Source organism: Chamaea fasciata, unplaced genomic scaffold (genome assembly GCF_029207755.1).
Source record: "Chamaea fasciata isolate MVZ Bird 193981 ecotype frontalis unplaced genomic scaffold, bChaFas1.0.hap1 SCAF_15, whole genome shotgun sequence".
Taxonomy (NCBI): domain Eukaryota; kingdom Metazoa; phylum Chordata; class Aves; order Passeriformes; family Sylviidae; genus Chamaea; species Chamaea fasciata.
The window spans coordinates 1,588,179-1,601,997 of record NW_027094100.1 but is presented as its reverse complement, the minus strand read 5'-3'; the positions used below and the strand labels follow the sequence as shown (position 1 = coordinate 1,601,997).

Genomic DNA, 13,819 nt, shown 5'->3' with positions numbered 1-13,819 from the left:
CGACAGACATTGCAGAAACAATGCTGAGGTTAATAGGGAATGAAACCATTGGGAAATTTAGCTAGAATTAACTGTACTGGAAATATTAGAGTATTATGTTTTTATATATTATATATCGTGTTGCAGATTTGAAAATTATCAAATTGCAGGGTTTGAAGTTCATGTTTGATCATTCCACCAGCAAATATCAGCTTTCAGAGGTGTGTGAAGGAGGAGGCTGCAGCCTTTATTCCTGGATGACTTTTTAGGATAACTCTCAAATCTCTTCTTTGTGAGCTGGCAGGAAATTTCCTGCTAAATTAATTCCACATTTTCCAATTCGACAGATGTCCAAAACACCTTGGAGGGTTATTGTGGGATTAAGAGAAAACAAAACGTGTCTCATAAGAATAATTTTTGCATTTTTAAAATCTGTTTCCATGTTATTTTACTTCAAAGAGGGACTAGTTTGTCTCGTAAAGTTTTAAAGTTAGTTTTGGTGCCTAAAATCTTGTGAGTCTTTAATTTGAATATGCTATTGAAAGGGAAAGAGTTTCATTTTTTCAGCCATTTTGGGATACTCTAAGGATGGAAGGAAAAGTATTTTATAAATAAGGAGATTGAATCTGTAGGGTGTGGCTCTGACAAAGGTGGCACTGAACCTGGAGCTATTAAATTAAATAAGAGATCATTTTGGAATAAGCCTTCGTTTTTCTCCCCACAATCTAGAACAATTTGAAAAATCTTCCATTCCACTGCTATAATTGACGCACAGAGTGTGTGTGTGCGTGCCCTGCACATCAATAAACACAGCTTCTCAAGGGGCTGGGAACTCCACACCGCTCAAAATAATCTCTTAAAAATACTTGGTGAGAGAGCAAAACAGGCCTTTCAGGGCATAAAGAACATTTGTCCTGATGAGCAAGGCTCTGAGCTGGCTGCAGAACGGGGTTTGTGTGTGCAGCAGGGCCGGCTGTGCTCACAGACACACACACAGCCCTCCCAGGCTCTGAAAGGAGCAGCTCTGCTGGGCTGAGCCTTGCCCGGGCCTCCAAGGCAGGGACATCATCTACAAATTCAAGAGGACGTCTGAGAACTGTATTTATGAGGGGAAATGTCTGCGGCTCTGGGTGTGGTTTTGTGTGTTGGGATCTATTTTTCCCCGTTATTTGCACAGCAGACTTTTCCAGCCTACAAAGGACAGGGGCCAGTTAAGTTTTGATGGAACATTTGTTTAGTGCGGGTTCCCGACCCAGGTTTGCATTGCACCATGCAAATAAAGAGCTTTGTCCCAGGTCTTGTTCCATCCTTCGAATCCCCACTGAATCCATTCCCCGTTGCCGCCTTCCCTCTCACTGAGCCACACCACTGGTTTTAGCTGCAGCTGCATTTTTAAGTGTTTAAAGCTGCTGCTGGCTGCCTAAAAGCTTCAGAAAATTGTATTTCCTTCCTTAAATCTGTGTTTCCTAGGGAAGTTTCTCTTTTCCCTTTCCGTTTGTCGTGTGTGAGAGGTGCTTGTGTTTGATTGTCTGTAGAGCAGAGTTTGCTTTCAGGAACGGAGGGTTGTGCACTGTGAGCACAGAGGCTTTTTGTCTGCTTCAAGTACAGACTCAGTACGATCAGCTGTTATTTAGGGATGTATTTTGTCCTTCTTTCACGTGGAGAGCTCTTCACAAATTACACTGGAATTTCATACAAATGGTTGTTGAATTAGGATCCAAGCAGGAGTCAGGAGATGCCTTCTGAAGTGGTGCTCCAATGCAGTGTAATTACATTGGTGCCTTTAGCTCCAGTTTGTTAAGATCCACCAGCACGTAACGTGTTCCCCCACTCCTGCTTTGGTTCATGGTTTAATGCTGTTGGCTAATGCATCTCATGTGAATTTTTTTTTAGCAGTATTTATTCAGCTGCTCTGTTATTAAGAGCAAATGTGTAGTAATGGTTATTAAAATTCATCTTCCTTTCTTTTCTGCTAATTGCATAATACTAATGATGTACATCTCTGCATAATATAAAAATCTCATACTGCTTGCATCATTTGGCTTCATAAATTATTCTGCATTATGCATCATTTAATATTATTCCTGCTTTCCTCAAAATTATTGTAATTTCCTTATATTCAATTTACAGCTGTGGAACAACTATTTTCATTTGGCTGTGGCTTTTATTACCCAAGATTCACTCCAGCTGGAAAACTTTTCCCATGCAAAATACAACAAAATCCAGAACAAGTAAGCAAAATATCCTTTAGCTTATATCTTTAATTTTGTAGTAAAATGGTTAAAAAGGTAATGATAAAAACACCTCTCATATTCCTTTCCTCCCAGATATGGAGATATGAGACGTTTAATTGGCTTTGCTATCCGTGACATGTGGTACAAACTTGGTGAGTAGCAAACTGAGCTTCACTGCAACTGAATCTGTCACATAATGTTTGTTCCATTGGAAAATATCTGACATGAATTGCTGTTGTAAATATTTCCACTATTTGAACTTAAAATATGTTTTCACTCCTGTGATTAAGCTTGGAGCCGACATGAGATGCAGTTGGATTACTGCCAGGTTTGTATTTAAAAGAGAACTCACAACCTTCTCTCAGATTTCAATCATGACTGAAATCAGATTTCAGAAGCTTATTTGGCAGGATTAAGCCTGGATGAATTTTCCCTGAGAAGGTTACTGCTCAGCCTGAACCTATGATTCTGCAAATTTGGAGGCTCAGATTTGGAATCTATTTGGATTAAAATTCCAAAAAAGGTTTTACATTTGTTGTCCAGCCAGGTTCTGCTGCTCCTCCTTTGGGATCATTTCTTATTAACTGAACTTAGGTAGAATATTCCTTTTATCTTGGGGAAAAAAAAAAATGTGTGGCATTTGCATTAAAAGTTCCCATGGCACTTTTCAGAGAGGAACATCAGACTCAGAACACTCCTGAGTTTGGAACAAGTCTCCCATTTGTTGATGAGAATGTTTTTGTCTCCTTGCAAGCTTCGGGCAGCCCTGACACTCTCACATCTCCTTGGGGTCTGCTGCTCTCTGCTCCATCTGTCAGGGCAGCGTTGGAGCCACACCTGGGACCTGGCTGTAGGAATAGGGTAAACAGCTGGCCTGGCATTTCTCCTAAGTGCAGCTAACAAGTGATCTGTGCGTTCCCATGTGAAGCTGTTTTGAGAATGAGACATTCCTTGAACACTACAATCTATTCTGAGGGTGAAAAAAAAGGCTGCACCTGTAATTACAAGGGAGTTGTCCCATGAGAATCAGTAAAGAAAATATGTGAACAATCCAAGAATAGATAAATTTGATGGACAAGTAAAATGCCTTTTACTAACCAATAGAGTAATTAACAAGAAAACTATAAACCAATTAGGAGTTGCCCTTGAGGTTTGTAAAAGCTGTTTAAACACAGCGTGTGGCCATAATAAAGAGCCTCCTGAAGAGATCCTATTGTCCCACTCTATGTGTCGTGTCCGCCCTAACAGCGACACCTGGCCAGGCATTCTGCAGATTTTTGGCAGAATTTGGGGGGGTTTGTTGGCAGCTGATGTAACCCTGGTGCTGCAAGATAACTCCCCCTGGGTTTAGCAGCTGAGTTGTGTGGATGGTGTTTCTGTTACTGCGGCTGGTTTTGATGCATTGCTTGGTTTGATTCATTGGTGCAATGTCTAATTTAATCCCGAAAGTCGGCGATGGTTTTCTCCTTCGTAGAAAGGTTTCCCCATATGACATTGCCCCGTCGTGCTCTCCTGCTGGTGGAACCGGGGAGGTTCTTAGGGTAATTTATTACTTCCCACTCTAAATATTTATAAGGAGATGTCAAAAGCTGAAAAATCAAATCCTTCACTAAGAATATCAACTCCTCTGGCACTCCTGCTTATCCTGGCACTGCATTCTGGCACCTTAGAAGGAGACAGAATCCGTTCACAGGCCCCCAGCTTCTGAGAAGAAATCAAGTGACTGAGTTGTAAGACTTGACCAACACAGATGGCTTAAACACTCCTTTAAATGACTGCAGCTCCTAGGTGTCTTCCTAGAAATATTTGGTTTGCTCCTCAGATGTTCAAATATTTTTGGTTTTGTTTCAGGGCAGAATAAAATTTGCTTTATTCCGGGGATGGTTGGGCCCATCTTGGAAATGACTCTTATTCCAGAGGTTGAGCTACGAAAAGCCACGATCCCGATTTTCTTTGACATGATGCTGTGTGAATATCAGAGGACAGGAGAATTCAAAAAGGTAATTACAAATGCTCTGTGTGAAAGCGCATTTAAATGTCATGTGCTCAGTACTTCTGGTCGATGTTTGTCAAGTGAGCTTTTCCGCTTGCACAAATCTCAAATATCAAGAACCAAAGAAACAGCAAGTGTAGGATCTCCAGAGCGACTTACTTTGACTTAGGCAAAACTTGTTACAATGACAGCAACAAATAGTTGGAACAGCAAAGAAGGGCCCAGGGAGAGCCCGGGATCTTAATCCAAATTTTCAGGGTTTTACTGGAAAAGGTTCTGAGCAGCAAGACTTACATTGAAATCAGCCCTTCATTAAGTAGGAGATAGAATTAAATGACCCCTAGGGATCCCCTATAATCTAAATATTTCCTTATCCCCCTTCCTTGTGACAGAGGTATGGGTAAGCCAAAACTTCCAGGTTTTAATGCATAGTACCTGACAGGAGTGGCAGCGAATAGTTAATTACATGTTATCAGGTTTATCAGGAAAGTGTGACGTTTCTAAATGTTCGTTGTGAGAAAAAATAATCACTGTGAAGAACTGAAATTCCTGGAGAGTTTTCAGCAGTCGTTTTGAAAAGGAAAAAGAATTTTTAAGTCACTGTTATGAAATATTTTTGATTGACGGAATAGAAATTGGGCTGGTGGGGCAGGGCACTGGAGACTGTAATCTAAATTTCCTGCCAGTTCTTGCTGTGTCTACCTGGGCAGGGGAGTATCCATCCCTGCCTGACATCTCCATTCTCCTCGAGCTCTTTGGGCACCGACTCACCTCGTTCTGTGTTTGCACACTGCCTCCCACAGTAAATTATAAATTGGATATTCGGCTTTGTAGTTACACAAATAATTAATTCAGAACAGCCCGTGTAAGGGAAAATGACAAACAAAAAGGCCTCATTTTAGACACATGTAAATATAAATATCTTGTATACCCAGCTATGTTTAATACTTTAAATCATTTGGGGCACTTCTGTGTCAATGAAGTGTGGAACAAATGAGCAGATGGAATTTCCATTTTGGTCTGTATTCCACAGTGCAAAGCTTTTGGTTCAAGGCCAAGATTAAAAACCACTTTGTTTCTGTGCATCTGTTCCCTCTGTGTCCTGATAGTCCTATATTTGCCTTCTTAAAAATGTTTCCCTGCTCACGGCTTATACCTCCACTCTTGGGAGAGACGCAGAGATCTGTGGAGCCCGGGAATGCTGAGGACTCATCACTCACCCTGCCTGATTAACAGGGCCAGCAGGTTGCGAGCCTGGCAGAGGCCAGGCACTCCAGTGCCCACTGAATCACCTCTCCTGCCATAAAAATAAGTTTCAGGTGGTATTTTACAGTGCCAAGGGACAAGGACATTGGGTTTATTGCAGCTTAAGGAGAAGGAGTTTTCATCAGATGGCGCAAAAACTATTTCATAATTGAGCATCTGAGTCTCGTTGGACTCTAATGTTCTGCTTTAGGAATTGTCATCATTTGCTCGTCAAGAATCATGGGGTTTATCCTCTCCTTTGCTACAGATGAGGTAGAGAAAAGACAATTAAGACAGGTAGATAATTAAGATAAAAAAGCTTGCCTGTGTAAGCTTAGCCATTCTGGTACGTTTAAGTCCTTCAAGTCCTTTAAAATACATATTTTAAAGGAAAGGCACATTAAGTTTTATGTTTTAAAATTGTTCCCACCTTAATTTAAAGGAGCAAATAAGTAATATGAATGGATAATTATTGGAGGCACAAACACACAAACTCCAGGTTTTGGCAGTGGGCAATTTTCATTTGCAAATTGACATTTAGTAGTATAAAGGATGTTTTTTTAAAGCTTCAGTATAAAATTTTGAGAATGACAACATGTTATTTCAAGAGTGCCCGGGGCACTCAGGAGCCCAGAACGACATTCACTTAAAACATAATTTTGTGGAACTTTAAAAATAAATAATTTATTTTTAATCTAATCTTCTCTAATGAGAGAAGAGGGGGGGAAAAAAAGCACAGACAGAAACATCTTCACGAGCTGAGGCTGCACCAGCACAGGAAGCAGAGCCTGTCTGGTACCTCCCACACGATTTAATAACCTGTCCCAACAATCCTGTCTCTGTTTACCTGCCCTGGTGCTGTGCTGGGCCAGGGTTCTGTTGTGGGGGAACAGGGGGTGTGCTGGGGCTGGGGGCTGTGTCCTGCTGCAAGCACACGACGTACAGGCAGGAAGGATATAAAGGCATTTAAATTTATCAAGCAAGAATTTTATTTCATTTCATTTCATTTGGCTGTTTCTAGGAAATAGTCTAATCCCAGAGAAACAAAACTCCACCTGTGGTTGTCTCAAGAATGAATTGCTCTACAAATATATCTAATGGCTTGGAATCTGTATGTAGGTGTAGGACACAGTAAGACATTTTCTTGCAATCCTGTCTTCTACTTTGCACATGTAATTTCCATTCAGCCAGAGCAGTGTTACATAAGCTCATAATTTTAACTCTAATTGAAGATGTAGAGAGGGAGCCATTAATATCTACTAATTTTAGCTATCCAGGCTCTGCCTATCATGAGCTCAGAGAGCTGGGAATCTTGGAAAGCCAATTTATTCATCTCTCAGTGTCTGTGGATAGACTCAGTCCTGTAAATGGATCCCGTTCTCCTTCAAACAAAAAGAGAAGCTCATTGCTCATGTGTCGGACACACGGGATTTTAAAAGTCCCACCCTCCAAATGCTGATAATACACCTTTCCTTCCCTTGAAAGATCAGGTTGTGCGTTTTATTAAGACTTCCCAAAGGAAGACACATCTTCAAGGGACCTTGTCCTGCTTGTTCTAACTGTGATCTGAGGCCAGGAGTTAGAAAATGCTTGCTTAAACAAACCAACAAACAAAGGAAATTAGCTCTTTGCAGAGTAAATGAAAGTATCATTTAAATGAACACGGAATTGAGTTACATTGAGGATTTAACTTGGCTTAGGGAAGATTATTTCATCTGTGTTTATATTTTTGTTCAAATAAATCATTCTGTTTGTGTTTGGTATTTTGAGTTCGGTATATCTCGTGGGTTTTGCCAATTGCTGGAGCCATCTGGGGAAGCTTTCTGTGTTTGCTTTCCTTTCTGACTGCTGCGGGACCGTGTCAGAAATCAGCTGGCTGCTGCGGTGCGCTTGGCTTTCCAGGCTCCTTGTTAGAGGACAGACACTGACTCTGTGGCACTGTCCTGTTGTCCTGAGCCCTCCCAGGTGACAGAGAGCGACTGAGGTGTCCTCAGCAAGCTCCTCTGGAACAGGAGATTCCCCTGCTGTAAACAGCCTCATTTCTTTCTCTCAGCTCTTGAAATCTTGCTCTGTGTGAGGGTTCCAGAGGGGCGTGATCTCAGCAGCAGAGGCTGAGTTTGGACAGCCTGGTGCTGCAGGGAGATCCTTGTGGAAAACACGGATGTGTTTGGTGCTTTGGTACCGAGGCGTGCCTGAGCCTCCCTGATCTTGGATTCCTTGGACCTGTTAGAGCAGCAGGTGGGTTTAAAGCTGAACTGGTGCCAGTGACAATTAGGCACGCACTATTTAAGCGAGAGGAAAAAAGACACTTTCCAGAACTTAATTTTGTTGCATAGAAACATTAAAACTTTATTCTGTGTTTCTGCCAACTTTTTTTATTCGTTTGGATCCAAGCAACTGATTTTTTTCTCATCTTGCACCTTGTTGAGGAACTGCAGGAAAGATGCTTAGGGAGAGTTTTTTTGTTCAGATCCAGCAATGTGAAATTATTGCCTCTTCGAGAGCCAATCAATTCTCTACCTGCTGAATAAGTACCAGGAAGGATTTAAGAGGGGGATTTAACTGATGCTTGACCTGCACTGTATTCACTGATTTGTCTTACTGCAGTAAGCCCACAGAAAATGGCTGGATTGCATGTTTGTTGCTCAATATTTCCTTGTCCTGGAACTGCCACGCACCTGTGTTACCCACATTAAATATTAACACACATCCCGCTTGCACATAAAAATTACTTTGGAGCCCTTTAGACTTCTATTTCAGCCAGGATGAGACAGAGTAATTTTATTTTTTTTCTCTTAAGCCATTTTTCACGGATTGCTCTCTCTCCTCTAATATTAGTATAGCATGTACTGTTCAACAGGCAGCCTTTCATTTGTATTCTTATTACAGAGAAAGAATTAATACTGCAAGAAACGAAGTGGTGGAAATTGCTCCTTCCTCCTGCCCCTTTCCAGAGCAGAGTGTACCTGCACTGCCACTGTTCTGAGCCCAGGTTTTGCTCTTGGTGTGAGCAGTGGAGAAGTTTGGCTGCTCAAGGTGCTGTTTCAGAGCTCCTTGAAAGAAGCAGCAGCGCCTTCAGTTTCTGCCTCCAGAGTGGTTTCAGGATCAGGGTCACCAATAGATCTGGGTTGGACACTGGAGGAAAGAGGGGAAAGTCTGGCCTTTGTTCTTGAAAAATGATGAATCATTTCTTCTGGGTGGAGAGGTTGAATCATGACCTACTTGAAGGGAGTACATCTAGTAACATATTTTCATTTAGAATGTCATGTTCTTTAAAACTGAAGAAATTCTAAAAACACATCAGAAGGGATGCGTGACCTGCTTGGGGCTCTAAGATGCAGGATTGTTTCCCTCTCCATAGCCCTGCCTTGGCTTCAGCTCAGAGCTGAATGGTTTGATGGGAATATATTGAAAGAAGGTGAAATATTTTGCGTTGCAGTTATCTGAAAGTCCCATTTCTGAAATGCTGCAGTAATTCTTTGTGCCATGAGAGGCTTCCGGGTCTCTGATGGGGTGATCTGGATCCCAGCCTGCCAAAGCTCTCAATTACACAGAAACACTCCAGGGAGAAATAGAATTATTCATGTACTGACAATTGTGTGAAATTTTCTATCAAAGAAGAACGTGAAAACTTGCTGCATTAGCACAGTAATGAATCCTGTCCTTTTTACAGTGGTTTTAGTAATTAGATCTGTGTAAAGCAACCGAGATTTATTCCAACGTGGGTCTCCACTAATGCTCCTCCTGTGCCTCCTGATGTGTTAATGACTCGTCAAGAACCCTGAGGAAGCTCTTTCCTACCTCCTGAACAGGGTGCAGTTGGTTTGCATGAGGATAAAGACTGTCCGTAGCTGCCACAGGCTCGGAGCTTGTGTCCCACATGCCCAGTGCAGGGGAAACCTTGCGAAAATCCGTGTCCAGACGTTCAGCTGTGCTAAAAGCCCAGACCAGGGTATGCCCAAGCATTTCACCTTTGGGAATATGTCACATAATTATACAGAGGTACATTTTTGATGCCATGTTGAAATGTGTTGACCCCTGGATAGCTGCTCATTTTTCTTTCTTCATTAGTTCGAAAATGAGATCATTTTGAAGTTGGATCATGAGGTGGAAGGAGGCCGAGGGGATGAACACTACATGCAGTTGTTTGAGTCCATGTAAGTAATGCATGACAATAAATAGAACAAATGCCTTCAGGACGTGTTTCTATCTTACTGTTCCCAGTCCTCAGGTTGGTAACCTTGCCTAAAATAGAATCTTAGCAACTTTTTTCATGAAGGGACTGGAAATACCATAATGCTTCACTACACTCGGTTTGCAGTTTTGCTCATTGAAATTATTTTCCTGGCTGCTTTTCATTGTTCTGTGCTTCAGCTCAATTATGAAGAAGTTAATGCCTAACCTGTGTTTTTGCAGATCTAGATTGGACTCTAAGAGAGGATTCAGACAAGTCTGAATTTAAATAAGGCTTTGTGATGTCATGTGCATGGCTTGCTTCCTCAAAGCCTGCTACCCTGTATGGGTTGTATTTCTGGGCAGGGGTAGCAGTCTTTGAAAAGTCACATCTCTCGCCAGATGAACCATGAAAGCTTTGGGTACACACACAGGGGACATAGAGAATCATTTATTCTGTTTCTTTTTGCAGCAGCTTTTATCAAATTTGAATGTTGCTGTCTAGTTTCCTTCAGGATTTCCCTTAGGGCAAACAACCCCAGTATTTCAGTTTATCATATGGAATGTTTTCTGGACGTTCCTACAATGCCTCCATCTAGTCTGAAACACTACGTTGCTTTAAAGCTGGGGAGAGAATTCAAACTGAGACTTCATCTATGCAAAAAGCAAAGCTCCCCTCAGATCTCGTGTATGTGACCCTTTGAAGTTCACTCTCTCTGAGCCGTGTAACATTTGCTTGCCTTGTTTGCACTTTGCTCTTTCATTCCAGTGCTTTTCTTGGAAAGTGGCAGCATCCAGTTAAACCCCCTCTTTCAGCAGCGCAGTCAAGGAGTGTCATCAAACACAGAACAGAGCTTTTGATCTCCTGCCCTTGCAAGGCCCCCTTCTTGCTCTGACATATCTGGTTTTCCCCTTGGTACTGTCCCACTTTCTAGAAGGCCTCAAGTTCAAAGTTTCCACATTTCTGAGGACGACAATTCATCTTCTCTCCAGATTTTGTTGAATGACACCTGTAGGTGGAGCGTTGAAGCAGAGGCTGGTGCCCTGCCTGTGGTAGGACCTGTTCTCTCAGGTGGTTTGGTTTAAGTCTTCCTACATTTACACCTTTCAAAGCAGGGATTTCAAGCCGAGGTCCCCAACTCCCTGTTCCAACTGGAAGGAGACCCAGTTAAATTTGCCTCCACATTTATTCATTTGGTCAGGTTTTTTTCATCAGCTGGTCCCCTACAACTGTCTACCCTCCTGCACAGTTCCAGATGTCACCTGAAGGCAGATGTTTAGCAGCACTCAGTGGCTGCTGTGCTGCTGCTCGCCTCTGCAACCAACATTTGCCCACACTGGTGGTTGCTGGGAACTTCTCCGTGCCCATAACAACAAACTAAACAGGTTCAGCAGAAGTTTAACTAAGCTCCGCCTTGCATTTGTCCCTAGACCCAAAGGTGAGTGTGGCCCACGAGGGGTTGTGACCTGTCCTAGGCAGTGCCAGGGGAAGCTGGGGGGATGTGGGACAGTGAGAGGCTGTTCTCAGCCGGCAGAGCAGACAAGGCTGCCCTGCCTGGGGAAATGCAGGACAACCAGTGCAGCTCCATGAGCACAAGTCGTGCCACGCCACTTGTCCTTGGGCTCAGAAAATGAGTTCTGGCATGTTTTAGTTCCTAATACAGGCGCCACAGGAAATGCCACTTGGCAGCTTTCCACTCCCCCGTCATTGCAGTGGCCCATGCTATGCAGTTGTTTTTCTCCAGCTTTATTGTAAATATTTTTTTTTATTATTTAAAATGTTCTATTTTTCTCAAGCTCTGTTTAAAAATTCAAAGGTTTCCTGCTCCCTCCTGGGGTAAAAAAAAAAATCTTCTGAAGTTTTTTGGTCCTTTTTATTGGGATTACTGTATAAAGCCGAGCAATACAACTTTTTGAATCCTCCCTCAAGAGACAGGAATTCTTTCCTGTTCTTTTTGCAGTTCTTTATGTGGACTCTGTTTCACCTTTCTTTACTGCCTGGAGTTATGTGCTTCGTGCTGGGTGAGACCCAGCAATAGCTTGTGGTTTATGTCAATGTTTTTCTGCTTGTATTGGGAAGAAATGTGATGCCTTGGTGCCTCATGTGCATTGTGCAGTCAGGGAGTGTCCACAGCTCTGCCCTGTTTGCTGTGACTGCAAGGGAACCTGTGGCAGAAATCCATAACAGTCACTCGAATGGCGGCTGTACTTTCCTTCATTAGTGTCTCACACTGTTTCTGATACTTGTAGATGTAAAATAACATCATTTTCCTGTATAATGTTCCAGTCTCCTGTGTGTTTCTGAGGCTTTCTTTCCCACAAACGTATTTTAATGTGCTCCAGCCTTTTCTGTCTTTGTCAGCTCTTCAGCCCCTTTGGTGTTTCCATTCCATTTGCAGCGTATTTTAGAAGCCATGTGTCAGTTATTGATTTAAATATTTCAGTTTCAGACCAGTCAGACAAGAGCAATTGGAGTATTCTGGTTTTATCTGCTGGCCTCTGTCCCTTCTATCTCATACAAAATAAATATTCTTTCAGACATCCATGTGCACATTCCCTCTGTGTCAGGACTCCACTGGAGCTGCACAATCCATGGAAAAAACTTGAGATGCTGTTTTTACTTTGCTTGAGTCGGAACTTTATTCCTGGGTATTCTGCACAGGTCCCATTCTAAGCCAGAGCGTCAAGGCTTTCTTTGCAATTGAAGTCAATATGAATATGCATTTTCTGAAGAAGGTTCAAATAATTATGAGGAGTAAAGAAAAAAAATTGTTTTGCTGTTAATTAAATCACTACACTTTTTTTTACAGTGTAAAAATATTGTGCCTAAAGATTAATGAGAAATTAACTGCATCTCTGCCGGACCCAATGCTTGTATCTATAATTATATCTGTGAAAATATATGTATGGATGTGTGCATATAAATATATATATATTATATATAACAACTGCAGTGTGTCAGAGAGGATCTCAATGGAAAACCAGAACGTTAAGTAGAGGAAACAAAAGAAAAGCAAAGTAAGAAATAATTCCTCTAAGGCAAAGAAAGAAAACAGTCCTTAATGAGATGCAGGTAATCACTTAATGATGTTTAAACAGTTAAATGTTGAAAACAAGGCTCTGACAGTAAAGTGAAATCTCTACTCCTAAATCACCTTAGCACTTTTTAGAAACGGTATATGCTAATGTTTTGTTAATGTGAATTGAAACTGATGATGCCAAAGTATAAAATTCCCTTTCCTGTATTTTTATCAGAAGAGATCAAGCTGCTCTTTTCAATCTCCAGAAAGCTGGTGTGATTTGCTTATTTCTCAAAGTAAAACTACTTTAGTAATGGCTTTTTTTCAGCTAAAATTGTAATTTTTGTTCATTTGAACTTTTACTCACATGTAACAATGCAAAGAGAAGGAAAGCATTTCTGCATTTTATGCTGAGGAAAGGAAGGTGCAGTGTTTATTGCAATAGTGTGACATTTCAGAGACTTGAGTTTGTGATAGCACAGAGGCAGATTTCTCTGTCCTGAAGTCGTGGGGGCAGCCTTGAATTCAGAGTAGTTTTCAGACATGAAAAGCAAATGTTTCTTTAATTTTTTTCCCGTTTGATTTCTATGCCATCTGTCTTTGAATATCTAAATTGCCAACGCACAGAGGGGATTTCCAGTGCATTCTGCAGTTGATTTAGGCCTAATTCGGCGTTTGCCATCAGAATTGTACGAATATTTCTGTGCTCGCAGCCTCACAGAGTGTGCCAAGCAGCACCCCGGCATTTCCAGCCTGGTGGAAAGCTTCGTGAGCCTGGTGAAAGGGCTCCTGGAGAGGCTGCTGGATTATCGCGCCGTGATGAGCGACGAGAGCAAGGACAACCGCATGAGCTGCACCGTGAACCTGCTGGTGTGTTCCCTGCTGGGCCTGGGCCGAGGAGGGGAGGGGTCAGGATCCGTTTATTGACCATGGAACTAAATCTTCCTGGGGGCAGGAGCGGGTGACAACGTTCTGTAGTGATTTAAATCTATTTTAACCTGGGGTGAGAGATTTTATACCTCTTTGCACGGATGCGTGTGTAAGTCTGAAAGCAGCACTCACCAGTAGGAATAGGGCAAACAGCTGGCCTGTCATTTCTCCAAAGTGCAGCTAACAAGTGATCTGTGAGTTCCCATATGAAGCTGTTTTGAGAAGTTCCTTTAACACAACGATCT

At 42.1% G+C, this 13,819-nt stretch overlaps 1 protein-coding gene across 2 annotated transcripts in view; it reads left to right on the top strand.

The window, feature by feature from the left end:
- Positions 1-13,819, top strand: part of DOCK2 (dedicator of cytokinesis 2) — a 157,252-nt gene that overhangs the window by 117,473 nt on the left and 25,960 nt on the right. For both annotated transcript variants that reach the window (XR_010723196.1, XM_066197618.1), the window contains exons 31-35: positions 2,110-2,210; positions 2,307-2,365; positions 4,065-4,213; positions 9,523-9,608; positions 13,358-13,514. Coding sequence is in view for 1 of the 2 variants with exons in the window: in XM_066197618.1 (XP_066053715.1) it covers positions 2,110-2,210; positions 2,307-2,365; positions 4,065-4,213; positions 9,523-9,608; positions 13,358-13,514 (552 nt within the window). In the remaining variant the exon portion in view is untranslated. The remainder of the gene's footprint in view (positions 1-2,109; positions 2,211-2,306; positions 2,366-4,064; positions 4,214-9,522; positions 9,609-13,357; positions 13,515-13,819) is intronic.